Here is a 19114-nt window from a genome sequence, read left to right on the forward strand (position 1 = left end):
AAAAAAAAAAAAAAAAAGAAGAAGAAGATTAAAATTGGTATTTTAAAAAGATTAAACATTTTAATTTTAATTTTATTTTTTTTTTAATTTTTTAAGGAAAGGGAAAAGGAAGCTTACGAGAACAGAGATTGACGGGAGGAGTGGAGACATTGCAGGCGGAAGGAAGCTTCATAGCTCTGTCGACATCAATGGTTAACCCAACTTTATTAGGATCGCTAAGCAGCTGACAGAGGCAGCTAGGGCTACTCTCCACCAGCCCCGCCAGCTCCGGGCAGCAATGCTTGTCCGGCTTCGCGTCCTTGCTCCCCGCCGACACGTACGACAGGCAATCCGACATATTCAGCAGCGTCGTGAAGCAGTCCGTCGCAACCGCTGGCCCCGGCGCCGGAGCCTGCGCCACCGCTCCTGCAATGCCGTGAATCGCGATTATCACCGCCGCTAGCGCGAAGATCGAGGGCGTCGCCATTGGTCGAGATCGAGACGGTTGTTTCGTTTTCTAGGGTTTGAGTTGGTTTGGTGGAGCGGCGGTGGAATTGAAGAGAAGAAGAAGAGGAGGAGAGAGAGATATAGAGAGAGAGAGGAAGGGAAGTGGTTTGGGAAGAGGAAGGCGAGTTTGAAATAATGGCAGCAGCTACCGCCATTGCAGGACTTTGATTGCTTATTTATTTCTCTTTTTTGTTTTTTGTTTTTATTTTTTTTTTTTAATTTTCTGTGTGAGAGTGGGCCCCCTGCTAACTCCCAAGGCCCTATTTATTTCTTTAGTTATTTATCTACCTCCTAATAATGACCTCACCTATTTTTTCGCCAAATAAGATACGCCAACAATGATGTCCCAAAACAAAAATCTTGGAGAATCGTGAGAGGGAAACCCCAAAAAGGACAATATATGTTAGCTGTGAATTTGAGCTGTTACAAATAATATTAGAGCCAGACACTCGACAATATGTTAGCCTTTTCGTTGTTCCCTAAAAAGGGAGGTAGACACGAGGTGGTGTGCCTGTAAAGATGCTGGGCTCTAAATGGGGTGACATCGATTGAAGAAAGGAACGGGTGAGTGCCAACAAGGACGTTGTGCTCTGAAGGGGGTGGGGGTGACATCGATTGAAGAAAGGAATGGGTGAGTGCCAACAAGGACGTCTGAAGGGGGTGGATTGTGATGTCTCACATTAGTTGGGGAAGAGAACAAAATACCTTTTATAGCTCAAAAAACGTGGATTACACATTTTGTAAGGGTGTGGAAACCTTCTCCTAGTATACCTTTTATAGCTCTAAAATACCTTTTATACCTTTTAAAATAGTTGTCTTGCCAAAAAGGCATAAAGTGTTGTCAAATGTGTGAAATAATGAGAGCCCATGTGAAAATATTACTTTTTTTTAGTCCTTATTGTGAGAGAATTTATTTTCATTGGTGGGAGTTAAAATGAAATAAAACAATAATAAATAAATAAATAAATATTTTCACAATTATAATTATTATGGAAGATGAAAAGGGGAATACAAGTACATGGTATTTAGTTTTCATTTATTTATTTATTTATTTATTTATTACCACACCACCAACCTAATTTTCTCCTATTAAATGTCAATATTTATGAGAATCTTCATTTTTTTGGGCATATTTTCATAAATATTTGTTTTCAAATGACTAACAAAAAAGTTCCAAATAATATTTTAGATTTTATTTTATTTTAATTTTTGTATTATTCCAATTTAGTTCTTATTATAGTAACTGACACACAGTGATTTTGTAGGAGAAGAGAATGAAAGGTCTGTTTATAATGGAAACTTTTCCACTCCTTTTAAAGCCGTGAGGAAGCCCGTAAGAAAAGCCCAAAGACGACAATATCGGCTTAGGCCGTTACATACCCTCTTTAATAAATAAAGCATAAGTTTAGTCTTCCAAATTTCGGGTATAGACGGGTTTAGTTGATTTTTTTCTTTTTTTTTTTTTTTTTTTTACCAACCTTAAATTTGAGTTTGTTGGGTTGTGATTTAAGAAACTTGAATAATACTTCCATGATACATGTTACGTTAATGACTAAAATAGGATAAATCTCAAATATTCAAACATTTACACGTCATAACTCATTCAAACGTTAACTATTTTTAATTTTCATAATGATTTTAAAAGTGAGGCAGAGTTGAGATGTAATTCCATTCTTAAGTTGATCCAACAAAAAAAAGTCAACTCACGACCAACCGAAATTTTTTAGTTTTAAAAAAAATTGAACTTAACAAAAAAAAATCTAACTTTTATGATTTGGGTCAGGTTAGGTAGTGCTGTTAATTTAACAAAAAAAAAAAAAAAAAACGTTCAAATGGTTATTTCTTTCCACATTTTAGAAATTGATATTTTTTACTCTCCTCTCACCTACTCTCGCCTCTTGACTTAGACGAGTTAGTTCGAACTTTTAAGTTCATTTTACGACTTTGGATCGTTTCAGAGTCGTTTTTGTTTTTAAGGTAATTGGAGGCATTTGAGATTCGAATAGGAGACTTAGGTGAAGTTGGTTTCTTGATTATATTTTGATGTGATAGAACATCGTAGGTGAAATTTGACTACAACGGGCACGATTAGACTACTAATAAGCAAATAAAGTGATGTTGACTTAAGCCAATACGATAAGTGAACGTATTGTTAAAATACCTACGAATTATATTGGATGAATTGAATGAAACATGAATATCTCGAAACACGCAACCCTTCATATGATATAATTTCATATTAGGATGTGAGTGTCTCTCGGTGTATTTATTTATGTTATTATATTGTTGTGTAAGATATGCTCGTGAGATCCTGTGACACACCATGCAATAAAATCATATTACCTTTATATTATTGTTATTTGTGTATTTTTTTAATCATATTAGTTAACTTTTTTAACGAGTTCAACACACTCTTATATTAATTGAGCTATTCCGTTTAATCATAATTTAAGTAATTAAAATATAGATTATCGACTATAATGCCAGAGGTTTAAATATGCATGTTTGCACGTTGTTAAACTAAAAAAAATATCGAAGTGAGTATCATCATTTCTTTATCCCGTACAAAAAAAAAATAGTCAAAATTTATGAATCACAAGGTAATTAGTTGATTCTTTTTGCTAGGCAACACGTGCTACAGTGGCCAGGATCAAGGGCCATGATCGTGCGAAGGCGAGATAGTTCAAAAAATCTGTCGTTAGTCTGGATCGTAGACTATGATAGCTTTCCTTCTTTTGTCGTACAAGAGATAAGCTTCAGGTTTTCACGACTTTAGAATGATAAAAACAGCTATAAAAATTATGGTTGTCGATCAAGTAGGTGATTCTAGATCAACTCTTGGACTTTTGGGTCGTTTTATTCTCTTTCAAACAATAGACTTTTCCACCATTTTTGCTCGTGCTCGTGTTCCAAAATTCTAACTCGATAACCACAATCACATATATGTATTATTTGGTCTTGAGCTTATTGCTCGTCGTCTGCTACCATCGAGGATTACTTCACTTTCCATCTTACTCGCCGATCCACTTTCTCGCCGATCCACCATCCGCTCATTCCCGCCTCAGAGGTATCCCTATTTCTTTCCATTAATTTCGTCTTTCAATCTTTAACTTTCTGCGGCTTTGTGGGGACGATTATGTGATTTTGATGTGTCATGCGCACAAGGTGTTCGATGATATTACTGTGAGAACTTTTTCTGAAAAATACTGGCCATTTGACATCCTTTCTTGTTTGGGGCTTTTTAAGACATTTTCACTGTTCTTATACAACAGATCTGAGTATGATTATTAATTGAATCTCCATGTATATATTTGAATTAAATTCATATTGACCTTAACATTTCGATCTTGTGGTGATGATCAGGGTGTGATAATAAATATTCCAATCAATAGTGATATTCATCCACAGATGAGAAATCGTGGATAAAAACTCTGTTCATAATAATAAAATTAATTAAACTATACTTTTTAAATACTCTTGAACTTTTAAAAGTTTGGATAAATGGTTTTCTAATGGTAAAAATATTTCTTACTAGAAGATTAAAGGTTGTGCAACTCCTAAAAGTTCAGCAATATTTTTTAAACAAGTCACTAAGAATATTTTGAAAGTTTTAAATGTATTGATGTATCTTTCGAAAGTTTTGACGTAATTTTTAAACAAAGTACCAAATGGAGGGGTATTTTCTATGATAGCCTCTACATATATTTCCATCGTGTTTTTTTCTTTTTAATTTATTCCTATTATTATTTTCTCCTATGGAGGAACTAAAAGAAGCCTTGTAGTTGACAATAACCATGGATGGCCTATAATTACAATGAAATTTATGTGTGAAAATCACTACAAGGGAGTAAGATTCGGATTATCTTGTTGATCGAATATCTCAAGGTAAGAACATTGTTTGAGATTCGAATCACTCCACAAGCAAGATTAATCATGTCTAGCTTGAATGATTCTTGTTGATCAAATATCTCAAGGCAAGAACATTGTTTGAGATTCGAATCACTCCACAAGCAAGATCGATCATGTCTAGCTTGAATGATTTTTGTTGATCAAATATCTCAAGGCAAGAACACTTGATTGAGATTTGAATCACTCTACCAGCAAGATTGATCATGTTGAGCTTGAATGATTCTACATGTAACTTAAACTACATAGAATTGCAAAGAAACTTAGTTATTTACTGTCTAAAGAAAGCACAAATGCTTCATTTACTATATTTTCCAAGTCTACTTACAAATACAACATACATGACTTTATATAGTCTCAAAATGAAACTATTAAAGACATTCCAAAAGTTGTAACATTCATACTTAATGGCTATAATTAACTATTATGTAATTGTAACCTAAATTAAATAAAAAGTCTTAAAATACATTAATGAAATATAATAACTCTAAATTACTCTAAAATGTAATCTACCCAAAATTTATAGCATGAAACGTCGTTTTTATTCAATGTGCCATGAATTTAAATATCTTTTGATAATTTTAACAATATTTTCTTCATATCTTCATTGAAGCATATTGTATGATTGATGTCTCTGGGTTTATGTCAGAAAGTTTCTCATTTGAACACCACCAAAAGAATTCATCTCTATTCCAGTAATCTCCAAAGGAGGGATCAAAACATGATTAATGTATTTTATGTGTCATACATTGCAAAATGAGGTTTGTAAAAATGGATTTTGAACTTACTGAACTTGGCAGGTTTAATATAAAAACTGCTGCAAATAAAGGGTTTAGCAGTTCAGGACTTACAATTGTAGCAAGAATGGAAAATAATGGCAATCACGGAGCTGAGAGGTATGCTGTTGCTTCAATTCAATGCAAACTTCTTTGCTTTCTTAGGTGTGTGTGTTTTTTTTTTCGACGAAACAATTCTTTGTTAGTTTGAAGTTAGCGAGGACATTGGTCCCAATCTCACATCAGTTGGAGAGGGGAACGAAACATTCTTGATAAGGGTGTGGAAACCTCTCTCTAACAGACGCGTTTTAAAATCGCGAGTATGACGGTGATACATAACTAGCCAAAATAGACAATATCTGTTAGCGGTGGGCTTGGACTTGGGCTGTTATAAATAGTATCAGAGTCATACACTGGATGGTGTACCAATGAGGACGCTAGCCCCCACGGGGTAAAGGTGTGGAAACCTCTCCTTAACAGACGCATTTTAAAATTGTGAGTCTGACGGCGATACATAAGGAGCCAAAACGGACAATATCTGTTAGCGGTGGACTTGGACTTGGACTATTATAAATAGTATCAGAGTCATACATTGGATGGTGTACCAATGAGGACGCTGGCCCCCACGGGGTAAAGGTGTGGAAACCTCTCCCTAACAGACGCGTTTTAAAATAGTGAGTCTGACGGTGATACATAACGAGCCAAAGCGGACAATATCCGTTAGTGGTGGGCTTGGACTTGGGCTGTTATAAATGGTATCAGAGTCATACACATGGTATCAGAGTCATACACCGGATGGTGTACCAATGAGATCGTTGGCCTCACGGGGTAAAGGTATGGAAACCTCTCCCTAACAGACGCGTTTTAAAATCGTGAGTCTTATGGCGATACATAACGAGCCAAAGCGGACAATATCCGTTAGTGGTGGGCTTGGACTTGGGCTGTTATAAATGGTATCAGAGTCATACACTGGATGGTGTACCAATGAGAACGTTGGCCCCACGGGGTAAAGGTGTGGAAACCTCTCCCTAACAGACGCGTTTTAAAATCATGAGTCTGACGGCGATACATAACGAGCCAAAGCGGACAATATCCGTTAGTGGTGGGCTTGGACTTGGGCTGTTATAAATGGTATCAGAGTCATACACTAGATAGTGTACCAATGAGGACGTTGGCCCCACGGGGTAAAAGTGTGGAAACCTCTCCCTAATATACGCATTTTAAAATTGTGAGTCTGACGGCGATACATAACGAGCCAAAATGAACAATATCTGTTAGTGGTGGACTTGGACTTGGACTATTATAAATAGTATCAGAGTCATACACTAGATGGTTGTACCAATGAGGACGCAAGCCCCCACGGGGTAAAGGTGTGGAAACCTCTCCCTAACAGACGCATTTTAAAATTGTGAGTTTGATGACGATACATAACGAGCCAAAGCGGATAATATCCATTAGTGGTAGGTTTGGACTTGGGCTATTATAAATGGTATCAGAGTCATACACTGGATGGTGTATCAATGAGGACGTTGGCCTCACGGGGTAAAGGTGTGGAAACCTCTCCCTAACAGACGCGTTTTAAAATTGTGAGGCTGACGGAAATAGTAAGAGACTAAAACAGAAAATATTTGTTAGCCGTTCACTTCTCTTTTCTCGAAATTATGCCTATAAATACTATTTTTTTATTTTATTTATTATTGTTATTGTTATTGTAAATAAGAGGTTTGAAAGCCATTCCTCACAGGTACGGGGTAGTCACTGGAGCAAACAAGGGGATTGGTTTTGAAACAGCAAAGCAACTTGCTTCTCGAGGCATAAACGTGATTTTGACAGCCAGAAATGAGCGAAGAGGATTGGAGGCTGTTTCAAAGCTCCATGAAATAGGGTTATCAAATGTGATCTTCCATCAACTTGATGTGTTGGACCCTGTCAGTATCCATTCTTTGGCCGAGTTCATAGCTGACAAGTTTGGCAGGCTTGATATCTTGGTAAGCTTTCAAATTATCAATTTCATTTTAGTCATTTAGATTGCTATTTCAAGTACTGGAGTAGTTCTTAATTCAATTTATTTTCAATCAATGTGATTAATTGATTAAAAAGCAAAACTATAAAACTGTAATGAATTGATTTGTTTACTGTTTCAGGTGAATAATGCTGGGGCTTCTGGAGTTGTGGTTGATGAGGAAGGATTAAGGGCCATGAACATAGATCCCTCCTCCTGGGTATTATTTATTGTCTTTTTGATAATTCATTCGGATATATTTGTGAGATTCCACGTTGGTTGGAGAAGGGAACAAAAGATTCCTTATAAGAGTGTGAAAACCTTTCCTTAGTAGACTTGCTTTAAAACCGTGAGGCTGACGGCGACATGTAACGGGCCAAAACGGACAATATTTGCTAGCGGTGGGCTTGGACTGTTATAAATGGTATCAGAGTGAGATACCAGGCGGTGTGTTAGCGAGGATGCTGGGCCCCAAGGAATGAAGCATTTCTTATAAGGGTGTGGAAACCTCTCCCTAGTAGAAACCGTGAGGTTGACGACGATACGTAACGGGCCAAAGCGGACAATATCTGCTAGTGGTAGGCTTTGACTGTTACAAATGGTATCAGAGTCAAGACACCGGACGGTGTGCCAGCGAGGACGCTGGGCCCCAAAGGGGGTGGATTGTGAGATCCCACATTGGTTGGAGAGGGGAACAAAGCATTCCTTGTAAGGGTGTGGAAACCTCTCCCTAGTAGACACGTTTTAAAACGTGAGGCTGACGGCGATACGTAACGGATCAAAGTGGGCAATATCTGCTAGTAGTGGGCTTGAACCGTTACAATATTCAACTTGTTTTGAAGATTGTTTTCGAACACAATTTTATTTCTATTCTTATATTTAACTGTAATTCTAAAGACTGCATTTTTGTAATTGCTAACTTCAGCTTAGCTCTAACTGGTTAAGGCATGAGTTCCGTGATTTAAATGTTCCTAAAGTTGTTCTGATCAACGCTTTAATACAGCTCTCGGGCAAGATAACGAACTTGGTTCAGAGTGTGATAAAGACAAACTGTGAGAAGGCAGAAGAATGCCTCAACACAAATTACTATGGCCTCAAAAGAGTAACAGAAGCCCTTCTTCCACTTCTACAGAAATCCTTGGGAGGAGCCAGGATTGTGAATGTCTCCTCTCTCAGAAGCGAATTGAAGGTACCACGCCGTTCTTTATAAATTTCTTCTGCTATAGTCTTTATATGATTCTGTTTAGAGGGGAGAAAATCAAATTTGATAAAAAGCAAGCTAAAAATCTTAAAATATTCATTGCTTTCCATGAATCAAATATTGAATAATTCTACAAAAAGAGTCATACAAGTCATTAAAGGATGATTGTGAGATCCTACATCGATTGGGAAGGGAACGAAACATTCTTTATAAGGATGTGGAAACCTCTCCCTAGTAGACGCGTTTTAAAATCTCGAGGGAAATCCCAAAAAGGACAATATCTATTAGTGGTGAGCTTGAGCTGTTACAAATGGTATTATATCTAGCCACTGAGTGGTGTCCTAGCGAGGACGCTGGGCCCTAAAGGGGTGTGGATTGTGAGATCACACATCAATTAGATAGGAAACAAAACATTCTTTATAAGACCTCTTCCTAGCAGACACGTTTTAAAACCTCGAGGGAAAATCCAAAGAGGACAATATCTACTAATTGTCGAACTTATTCGAGTTTTAGGTAACAATTGATACACCTTGCGAAATTCACAATGGCAGAGAATCCCAGGTGAGCACATACGAAAAGAACTGGGAGATATAGAAAATTTGAGTGAAGAAAAGATAGATGAAGTGTTGAAAAAGTTTCTACATGATTTGAAGGAAGATAGATTAGAAGCGAATGGATGGACACTGATGCTTCCACCGTACAGCATCTCCAAGGCTGCAGTGAATGCTTATACAAGAATTCTTGCAAGACGGCATCCAGAAGTGTATATCAATTGTGTTCATCCAGGCTATGTTGATACTGATATCAACTGGCATACAGGAGTATTAACTGTGGAAGAAGGGGCTAGAGGTCCTGTCATGTTGGCTCTTTTTCCAGATGGAAGTCCCACTGGTTGCTACTTTGATCAAACTGAATTAGCAGAGTTTTAATTAAGTTCTTGCTGTTTGGAATGAGGATTGAATTTGTGTTTGTTCTATCAAGTTGAGAAGACTTCTTTGAATCAAACACTGATTTGGTAAGAGTTTTTAATATCACGTATAGGAGATTTTGAATATTTGGGTTGATGAATATGTTTGAAGAGTTTAGTGATTATCTATGATATTCTTTAACCAAATATTTTTATGAAGTAGTTAGGTATCGTCATCCGTCTTAAAGTTTTAAAACATGTCTATAAGGGAGAGATTGGAGAGATTTTCACACTTTTGTAAAGAATGCTGATCTCACAATCCACCCAGCTTCGTTCTCAGCATCCTCCGTTTTCTCTTCGAGGCTCAATGTTCTTGTTGGCATTCTTCCCCTCCAATGTGGAATCTCATAATTCGCCCCCTTCGAAACTCAGCGTCCTCACTAACATTCATTCCCCTCTCCATGCCTAGCTTTGATACCATTTGTAACAGCTCAAGTCCACTACTAGTAGATATTGTCCGCTTTGACCCATTATCACCATCAACCTTGTAACAGCCCAAACTCACTGCTAGCAGATATTGTCCATTTCTACCCATTATGTATTCTTGTCAGCTTCACAATTTTAAAATGTTTCCACAAATTCACTCAAAAAGAGCTTCTATAGCATACTTAAGCCCCTCTTCAGGTTCAAACTCAATTGAAAGAGCCACTTTCATAGCATTTTTTAATCAATCTAACTACAAGAATTTCCAATACTCTTTCCTGTGTAAAAGAAGCAATTTAAACGCATCAAAATCTCAAGCCCAAAAAAGCCAACAGCTGTGCTTCCAAACCAACAGTTTTAAGAGTTCCACCAGCAATATGATTAACCAAAATTAGGAGTTCTAAGTTCTTCTAAGTTCTTCTAAGTTCTTCAAAGAAATCCCTTCAAAACAAATCCTGAAGGTCAAGAATATCAGCTAACACACCAGCTGCTGTAGTGTCGTTACCCGCTCCAGCTCCTTGAATCACAAGAGGTCGTTCGTTATAGCATCGGCTGTAAACCACCAGCTGCAATCGCACGGAACGACCAAGTCAATTTCCACACATTTTATCTAAGACAGGTTCGTATTCAACATTCATAAACTTCGATATTTATAGTATTTTACGAAGTATAGGCTCGTGTTTTAATGGAAATCATAGGGCTGCGACGTGATCTTTATCGTGAAATGGGGACGGGGGCTTACCACATTGTCACTTCCTTTCAATCTTCCCAATGGAGAATCTTTGGGAAACTCCTGAAGTCCAACTTCACATCTAAAAAACATTATCCAAAAGAATTTTTTTTAAAAAAGTTAAGCTGTGCTTCATTTAGCAGCTTAGATGATGATAAAAATCATAGTTAAAAAACATTTGTTGTTTATTCAAGGCAAATGAAACATAGAAGACAAGACCATACGTCAAATAATAATACCTCGAGCTCGAGAATTCTACCGTACAGGCATAACGTAACACGTTTCCTTTTGAGGAAGCCTTGGTAACTCTCTCCTTGATGTCATTGTCTAGCGATAAAACTCCTCTGTTTAAAAAGTCGTCGATAGGCATAACGTCAGGTCCCATTTCTTTCGGAAACAAGCTTTCGACCTAAGAAGAACTACTATTAGAGCAGGAAATTTAGCACGAGGGGATGGGTATACGTGCACAATCATGTGCATAGATTTATTTCTACACGAAACTTCGATATCTTCTGCATTTTTTTTCTATGAAGCTTAATATTGTATGCATTTTCGTACATATATAAATGCATGCCATGTATTGTTCTCTTAAGGAAGGAATAGAACTTCTAAAACTGACCTTAATATCGCCCAAGTTGATCTGCTGACCGAGAAGTCGAGCGAGGATCAGAGCCTGTTTACGAATAAGCATCAATAAGTATAGCAACGACATGAAATGCTCTAGTCCAGTTCTAGAATCTATGCGGAGTTTATTTCACATCGTGAACTGTTAGCAGATAAAATTTATAGGACCATACTTCGAGATAATTTGCCAAAAGGTCGAAAATTTGAGTAAATGACACCCAACTGAGCACCACATCTCTACCATTGTTAATCAAAGGGCAAAAATAGTGATAATAAGGAAGAGCCAAGTTCAATCTCAAAATATTGGGAGAATAAGGATGAAGTTGTAATAGTCCAAGCTCACCGCTAGCAGATATTGTCCTCTTTGGGCTTTCCCTTTTGAGCTTCCCTTCAAGGTTTTTAAAACGTGTCTATTAGGGAGAGGTTTCCACACATTTATAAAGAATGTTTCGTTCTCTTCCCCAACCAATGTGGGATCTCACAATCCACCCCCCTTCAGGGTCCAACGTCCTCGCTGGCATTTGTTCCCTTCTCCAATCGATGTGGGAGCTCAATCCACCCCCTTCGAGGCGCAGCGTCCTTGCTGACACACCGACTCAAATCCACCCCCCTTCGAGGCCCAGCGTCCTTGCTGACACACCTCCTCATGTCCACCCCCCTTCGAGGCCTAGCATCCTTACTAACACACCACTTCATGTCCACCCCCCTTCGAGGCCTAGCGTCCTTGCTAACACACAGCCTCATGTCCACCCCCCTTCGGGGCTTAGCCTCCTCACTGGCACATCGCCCGATGTCTGGCTCTGATACCATTTATAATTGCTCAAGCCCACTGCTAGCAAATATTGTCCTCTTTAGGCTTTACCTTTCGAGCTTCTCCTCAAGGTTTTTAAAACGTGTCTGCTAGGAAGAGATTTCCACACCCTTATAAAGGGTGTTTCGCTCTCCTCCTCAACCTATGTGGGATCTCACAATCCACCCCCTTCAGGGCCCAGCGTCCTCGCTGACACTTGTTCCCTTCTCCAATCAATGTGGGACCCCCCAATCCACCCTCTTCGGAGCCCAGCGTCCTTGCTGGCACACCGTCTTGTGTCCAACCCCTTCGAAGCTTAGTCTCCTCACAGTCACATCACCCGATGTCTAGCTCTGATACCATTTGTAACAGCAAGCAAGCGAGACAAACCATAGGGCTTTTCTTTTCTGCCTATCATATTTCAATTCACATCTCTGCTAACGGATTACCTCGTGAACCAACGCATAATTACAGAGAAGTATGGTATGAGATTGTTGAACTACAAGATCAAAAGATTTGGCTACAGAACTCATGCACTAAGCACAGACCCTTAATATCACAAATCATGCATTAAAACCAAACCTTTCTTGCAACATCCATGCCACTGAGGTCATCACGTGGATCTGCATGACATTATGTAAAACTCATTAAGTACATTGAATTTTCTTATCATTGATAAATAGATATATAATGCATAACACTGTAATACATGTTTGCACGTGTGCACATATATTAGAAAAAAACTAATCCTCCACATGCTCTTCAAAATAATGTCATTTTCTTAAAACAAGAAAATTCCCCCAAAGTACAAAACATCAAGGTACAAAACACACATTCCCGCATAAAGTTTCATAATTGGGGAAGAGCACGAAGCATTCTTTATAAGGGTGTGGAAACCTCCCCTAGCATACACGTTTTAAAATCTTGAGGGGAAGCCTGAAACGGAAGGCCCAAAGAGGACAATATCTGTTAGCGGTGGGCTTAGACTGTTATAAATAGTATTAGAGCCAGACAACGGGCGATATGCCAACAAGAACTGAGCCCCGAAGGGGGTGAATTGGGGGGTCCCATATCGATTGGAGAAGGGAACCAGTGTCAGTGAGGACGTTGAGCTCCAAAGGGGGGTGAATTGTGCGATCCCACCTCGATTAGGAAGGTGAAAAAAGCCTTCTTTATAAAGGCGTGGAAACCTCTCCCTAGCATATACGTTTTAAAACCTTGAAGGGAAGTCCGAAAGGAAAAACCCAAAGATGACAATATTTGTTAGCAGTGGGCTTGGGCTGTTATAAATGGTATCAGAGCCAGCCAGCAAGGAGGCTGAACCCCGAAAGAGTGGATTGGGGGGTCCCATATCAATTGGAGAAGGGAACTGAGTGTCAGCGAGGACACTGGGCCCCGAAGGGGGGTGGATTGTGAGATCCCACATCGGTTGGGGAGGAGAACGAAGCATTCTTTATAAGGGTGTGGAAACCTCTTCCTAGCAAACACATTTTAAAACCTTGAGGGGAAGCCCGGAAGAGAAAACCCAAAGAGGACAATATCTGCTAGCGGTGGGCTTGGGTTGTTACATTTTTCTACATACATAATGGGGATCGTAGAGATATAAATTAAGAGCTAATGTTATATTAGACCCATCTCCTCCTAAAACATCATCATAATGTTAGGTTCCTGAGTCTAATACCTGCAAATAAGCACAAAATACCCGGGGAAAATAGGGACAGATATATACCCTGGCACCATTCTACTGATTCACAATATTGTCTCAGTGTTCACGAAGTCTAAGAACAGTCGAAACCTCAGCAACAAGAAAAAAATCAAAGAACAAAAGAAAAACAAGGCCATCTATTCAAGTGTGATATCCCACATCGGTTGGGGAGGAGAATGAAACACCCTTTATAAGGGTGTGAAAACCTCTCCCTAGCAAACACGTTTTAAAAACCTTGAGGGCAAGCCCGAAAGGGAAAGTCCAAAGAGGACAATATCTGCTAGCAGTGGGCTTGGACCATTACAAATAGTATCAGAGCCAGACACGGGGCGATGTGCCAATGAGGAGGTTGTTCGGGGGTAGACACGAGGTGGTGTGCCAGTAAAGGCGCTGGGCCCCGAAGGGGGTGGATTTGGTGGGCTTGAGCAGTTACATCATCTCTTGAAGACAACTCTCCCAAAAGCCCCTCAAAAACCCAATGGCTCTCCTCCTCTGCATTGTCGTACAAACAAAAGTGCCCTACACTGCTCGACTACTAATCAATTCTCGTGCAATTCTCTTTTAATGGGTTCTTGTATTAGTTCTGATAATTGAAGGTCTCACATAAGGATGATTTATTTCTTTCATGTCATGAATTAAACGTAAAGATACCACTTGAAATATTACTTTTGAAAATAAAGATAACTAATTGAAATATTAGTACAAACCTGGTTCTGTGTAACCTAGGCTTTTAGCAACCTTAACAACCTGGCTCAAAGGCTTTCCTTCTTCAACTTCACTCATTATGTACCCAAGTGTACCTATAACAAACATACAGGATACAAAAATTAATATTGCCTCAATAAGAAAAATACGAACCATGACTCATGCGAAATACCACAAACCCTTGGAGAAACATAGCATTAGTGTAAAAGAAATTATGCGTCGAAGAACTTGATACCACTCAAACTCCCAACGATGTGATGAACAGGATCTCCTGAAGATAGCATACGGGTTAACGAAACTATAACGGGAAGACCAGCACCGACCTACCACATAAAAACTCAATATTATGAAGTTGCATAAATTACTACCCATTTATATATTCATTGCTCGATCGGGGAACATGAAAACATAAGTGAGAAGCAATTAGTATTTCCTTAAGGAAATAAATTTCAATTCAATCTTACATTCTTGTTCTAAGCCATAAACAAAATCAAGAGCAAAAAGTGGCATAAGAGCTTATTCAGTAGATTTTTTTTTTTTTCTTTTTTTTAACTATAACTACTATTAAGGATATCGTGCAACTTTTTTCAAAGTTATTTTAACTAGCTGAGGGGATACGAACCTCTGACCCCTTGATTGATGACATTTGTCTTAACTAATTGAGTTATGCTCAGGTTCTTATACAACTATTCACATGTTTATGATGTTCTCAATAACTTCATTCGTTCATAAAAAAAAATTAAAACGAGCAAGAATAAACTAAGAAAAAACAAGAAAAAAAAAGTTTTAAAAACATTGTAAACCAAATAGAAATAGATCCGGTTAAAGACGTTAAGCTTCTTGTGACTAAGGGTACACAAAAAGAAATGAAAACAACTATCTATATTGTTGTTCTGAAGGTTCAAGTTTATAGAGTAACTTTCTTGAATCGAATTTTCGGCTCGGGTTGATCTTCTAGTGAGCTACCAATCATACAAATATTATACTTGTTAGGAAACTCGGGTTACTAGAACATGCTATCTCATGCAAATTTTGATAAAACGTTTAACGTCCCTCTTCTTTTCCCAGAAGGGACCTGGAAAATTTGTCACAATGCTTTGACATATCTTTCTTTTGGTAACAAATTCTTAACTGAAAAAAAAAAAAAAAAAAAAATCTTGAACAACGTAAATCCATGATATTACTTACAGTTGATTCATGTCGAATACGACGTGCATGTGGAGTCAGTTTGTTATAATCCTCCTGCAACCAGAAAATAATAAATTTGTAAAAGCTTCTACTATTTAGGCTGTTCAGCCAATGTCATAGAAACAATTTTCATGAGAATAATTGTCGGGCATCTCTCCATAATTCGTCGAGATCATGTTGATAACGATAGTGAATCTAAACATATCCCTTGCAAAATGCTTTGTGGCCTAACACATGGTTCCTTGCACAATTTCCCGACTCCTCAAAATCTCCAAATTCCAAAGAATAAACTACCGTATAACCGTATCATATTTGGTAGTCCATGAACTCGAGGGACTTTGGATAGTGCAAGACGGTAGGCGGTTCGGAACGTATGACCTCTAGATAAAACTCAAGACATTTACCATTGGTCTTTTTCATTTCAAGAAAAATAATTGTAAGAGAACGGAAATGAAACCAGTCGATCATGCACGTAACCTAGGGATTTCAATTGACTAAAAATTATAGTTGCGAAGATATAAGAGAGTGTATTACAATTGTAGAGGTTAAAGGCTTCTTATTTGCCAAAACAATGCAACAACCCAAGTCAACCACTTGCTTTAACACATTAACAGTGTCAGAACTGGCAGAGCAATCAACACAGGCCAGACCTACAATAAAAGATGAAGATCAAAGTCGAAATAAGAAAAAGTAAATCAATGCATGTATGAGAGTATGCTGGAAAGCTCGAGGACCAAGATCGTATTCAACTAATATGTTTAGCAGATCAAAGTTCACATAAACCACAAACCTGTCGCTTTACCAAGAAGAGTCGCAATATCAATAACTTTTTTAGTTGCTTCTGTATCGGAAAATAGTTTGCTTTCACCTGCCAAAAAATTTAACACATTAGAACAACAGAGATTAATGATTACTGAAAATAATGTCAGAAAACTTGCCCAATGTGACCTAATTTCAATTCTACCAAGCCTAGATCAATAACTACATATGGGTCATCGTTTCAAATGCCTCGTGATGTTGTGGGAATGTGCTCTATAAGGCCATCTTTGAGAAGTTCGACTCGAAATGCAATAAAGGGTTTTCACATCGAGGAAAGGAGCGTTTTGGGTGATTGCTTATCATATCATAACTCATTAATACTAGAAGTTATAAATATATATATCTTAGATGTACTATAACTTGAAGTAACATTGGAAATCTATACGTCGTTCTGTTTTTCACATCTTTCACTACAAGATTAAGAAGATATGAGGAATTACCCAAATTGCTAAGATTTGATAAAGAGCCACCGCTCGACTTGAGATGACAAATTTCCAGTAAAATCTTGTCATTTAACTCGGTTGTGAGCACATCAGATGCAACGACTAGTGATCTACTATCACATACTCCTATAACTCGCAAGTAGACGCCCTGTCAAGCAAAATTGTTACAATTATCTCAAGGTTGAGTAAGGAGGAGGATGCAATCATAAACTATTTACCTCAAAATTGAAGGTGAAACATAACTTAATAGAAGTGCCAGTACCAACTCTATAGTGAAGTAGTGAATGAAAAAAACAAAGAATCGTCTAAAAATAAATCATATAACATATTTAAGGATAACATTTTAAAATTATAAGAGGACAGGCCTTAATAACAATCTTAGTGAACTTAAATCGCTCATTTAACACGGCATATGGCACATGAAAAGGGATGAACGAGAAGTGGAAACTTCACTCAGTGCCTTCAAAGTGAGCCTTGTTAAAATGCACATGATGAGAAAATCCTGAAATTTAAAGGAAAAATGTTGTCTTTGTAATTTAATTATTGGTATAAACCTGCAGCATATAGTACTTATTGTAGGTGACACTTTCTTAATTATAAAAAAAATCACATGGAACCTTCAAGGCATGGTTCAAGTAGGCCATACTACTAGCTAAGTGCGTATGGTAGTGTGAAGCCTAAGGAATTCCATGTATCTGGTAGCCCATTGAGTGAGACAGGAACCAACTTGGCCTACAACTAGGTGAAATAAGAAAACCAGAGTGAGTCCATGCTCGTAAATCGGCCTGAGTGTATGGTAACTCGATCAAAGTGAGACCATGTAATAGCCCAAGCCCACTGCTAGCAGATATTATCCTCTTTGGGCTTTCTCTTTCGGGCTTTCTCTTTCGGACTTTCTCTCAAGGTTTTTAAAACGCGTTTACTAGGGAGAGATTTTCACGCCCTTATAAAAAATGTTTCGTTCACCTCCCAAACCAATGTAGGATCTTACAATCCACCCCCCTTCAGGGCCCGGCGTCCTCTCTGGCATTCACTCCCTTCTCCAATCGATGTGGTACCCTTCAAATCTACCTCCATTTGGGGCCCAACATCCTTGCTGGCACACCGCCTCATGTCCACCCCTTCCCTTCTCCAATCGATGTGGGACCCCCCAAATCCACCATGTTCAAGGCCCAACGTCATTGTTGGCACACGGCCTCATGTCCACCCCCCTTCGGGACTCAGCCTCCTCGCTGACACGTCACCCAGTATCTAGCTCTTATACCATTTGTAACAGCCCAAACTCACCGCTAACCAATATTGTCCTCTTTGAGCTTTCCCTTTTGGGCTTCCCTCTCAAGGTTTTTAAAATGCATCTGCTAGGGAGAGGTTTCCATACCCTTATAGAGAAGGTTTCGTTCTCTTCCCCAACCAACATGGGGTCTCACATACCAAGTGCTCAGAACTTTACCTACGTGAGATCAATTGTTTTTTTGCTTGATCCAAGTTGTCTAGCCAATACACAAACATGAAAAGCCCAAGAAGGATACAAATCAAACATGAACTCTATAATGTGGGATTAACCTTTAAACCAACCTAACACATCCAACACTATTTTAGTTGTAGTGGCACCACAACCACTCACCTACACATCCTTCACAATTAAACAATACTCTTAACAAATTAAACATTGCACTGAATTTTCCATGAATGCAATGCAACGAGTATGAATCATGCTGTTCGTTACGAATCTCAGGTCAAAACAAATGGATAAGCTCTAAATGTTATTGAAACCCATGAAAAATTAAAAGCTATATAATTCTACAGAACGTCGGAAGCAGGCGGACAAGAGAGGAGGAGAAATGCCTGTTTAGCGTGAAGTGATCGGCAGGATACGATGTGGTGGAGGAGCTGACGGCCAACACCGCCACAGCCGATCAGAAGCACGGCGATGATCTTCATCTTCTTGCCCATGGATGCCGAATTTCCTCTGGTTATATGAGAATTTGTTGTAATGCCTTCTGATGAGCTTCTAACCTGGCCTGCCCTTCTCCGAGCTGATCGTGACCACTCTTGTCAGTAGCGCCGCCTCAAGGTTCAGCTCTTCAAATATACGAATTTTAAAATAATAAGAGATTTAATAGAAAAATAAGAAGCCAATAATTTAATGGTAAATTAATTTTATAAAAAATTATCTAAAAAATTTTCTTCTTAAATAATACTTTAAACTAAAATAAATAAATAAATAAATAAATAAATAAATAAATAAATAAATAAATAAATATATATATATATATATATATATATATATATATATATATATATATATATATATATATATATATATATATATATATATATATATATATT

General features: G+C 38.1%; 4 protein-coding genes across 7 annotated transcripts in view; 2 read left to right on the forward strand and 2 right to left on the reverse strand.

Annotated features, from left to right (window-relative positions):
- LOC111485476 (protein ROOT PRIMORDIUM DEFECTIVE 1) overlaps window positions 1-202 on the forward strand; it is a 4894-nt gene extending 4692 nt beyond the window's left edge. For all 3 annotated transcript variants that reach the window (XR_002718669.1, XR_002718670.1, XR_002718671.1), the window contains one exon: window positions 97-202. The gene's annotated coding sequence lies outside the window, so the exon portion shown is untranslated. The remainder of the gene's footprint in view (window positions 1-96) is intronic.
- The window catches only part of LOC111485521 (non-specific lipid transfer protein GPI-anchored 2-like), a 1906-nt gene extending 1219 nt beyond the window's left edge, over window positions 1-687 (reverse strand). The window contains exon 1 of the mRNA XM_023132449.1: window positions 118-687. Within this exon, the coding sequence (XP_022988217.1) occupies window positions 118-466 (349 nt within the window). The 5' untranslated portion in view covers window positions 467-687. The remainder of the gene's footprint in view (window positions 1-117) is intronic.
- A 2693-nt stretch (window positions 688-3380) lies between these two features.
- On the forward strand, window positions 3381-9467 carry LOC111485494 (short-chain dehydrogenase/reductase 2b-like). The gene is made up of 6 exons (XM_023132409.1): window positions 3381-3553; window positions 5193-5288; window positions 6913-7156; window positions 7313-7390; window positions 8174-8359; window positions 8923-9467. The coding sequence occupies exons 2-6, from the start codon at window positions 5257-5259 to the stop codon at window positions 9298-9300; spliced, it is 918 nt and encodes a 305-aa protein (XP_022988177.1). The 5' UTR covers window positions 3381-3553; window positions 5193-5256; the 3' UTR covers window positions 9301-9467.
- A 490-nt stretch (window positions 9468-9957) lies between these two features.
- LOC111485478 (bifunctional aspartokinase/homoserine dehydrogenase) lies at window positions 9958-18869 on the reverse strand. Of its 2 annotated transcripts, none has more exons than XM_023132389.1 (12): window positions 18611-18869; window positions 16763-16913; window positions 16294-16371; window positions 16038-16153; window positions 15504-15557; window positions 14551-14638; window positions 14318-14410; window positions 12488-12528; window positions 11111-11164; window positions 10731-10900; window positions 10504-10573; window positions 9958-10327 (listed from the first exon to the last, which is right to left on the reverse strand). In XM_023132389.1, the coding sequence occupies exons 1-12, from the start codon at window positions 18716-18718 to the stop codon at window positions 10205-10207; spliced, it is 1146 nt and encodes a 381-aa protein (XP_022988157.1). In that variant the 5' UTR covers window positions 18719-18869; the 3' UTR covers window positions 9958-10204. The 2 variants fall into 2 exon arrangements, with proteins under 2 accessions (XP_022988157.1, XP_022988156.1); XM_023132388.1 differs by having other exon boundaries at window positions 10504-10570; window positions 10728-10900.
- Between the last annotated feature and the right edge of the window lie 245 nt (window positions 18870-19114).

This window comes from Cucurbita maxima, unplaced genomic scaffold (genome assembly GCF_002738345.1).
Source record: "Cucurbita maxima cultivar Rimu unplaced genomic scaffold, Cmax_1.0 Cma_Scf00010, whole genome shotgun sequence".
Classification (NCBI taxonomy): domain Eukaryota; kingdom Viridiplantae; phylum Streptophyta; class Magnoliopsida; order Cucurbitales; family Cucurbitaceae; genus Cucurbita; species Cucurbita maxima.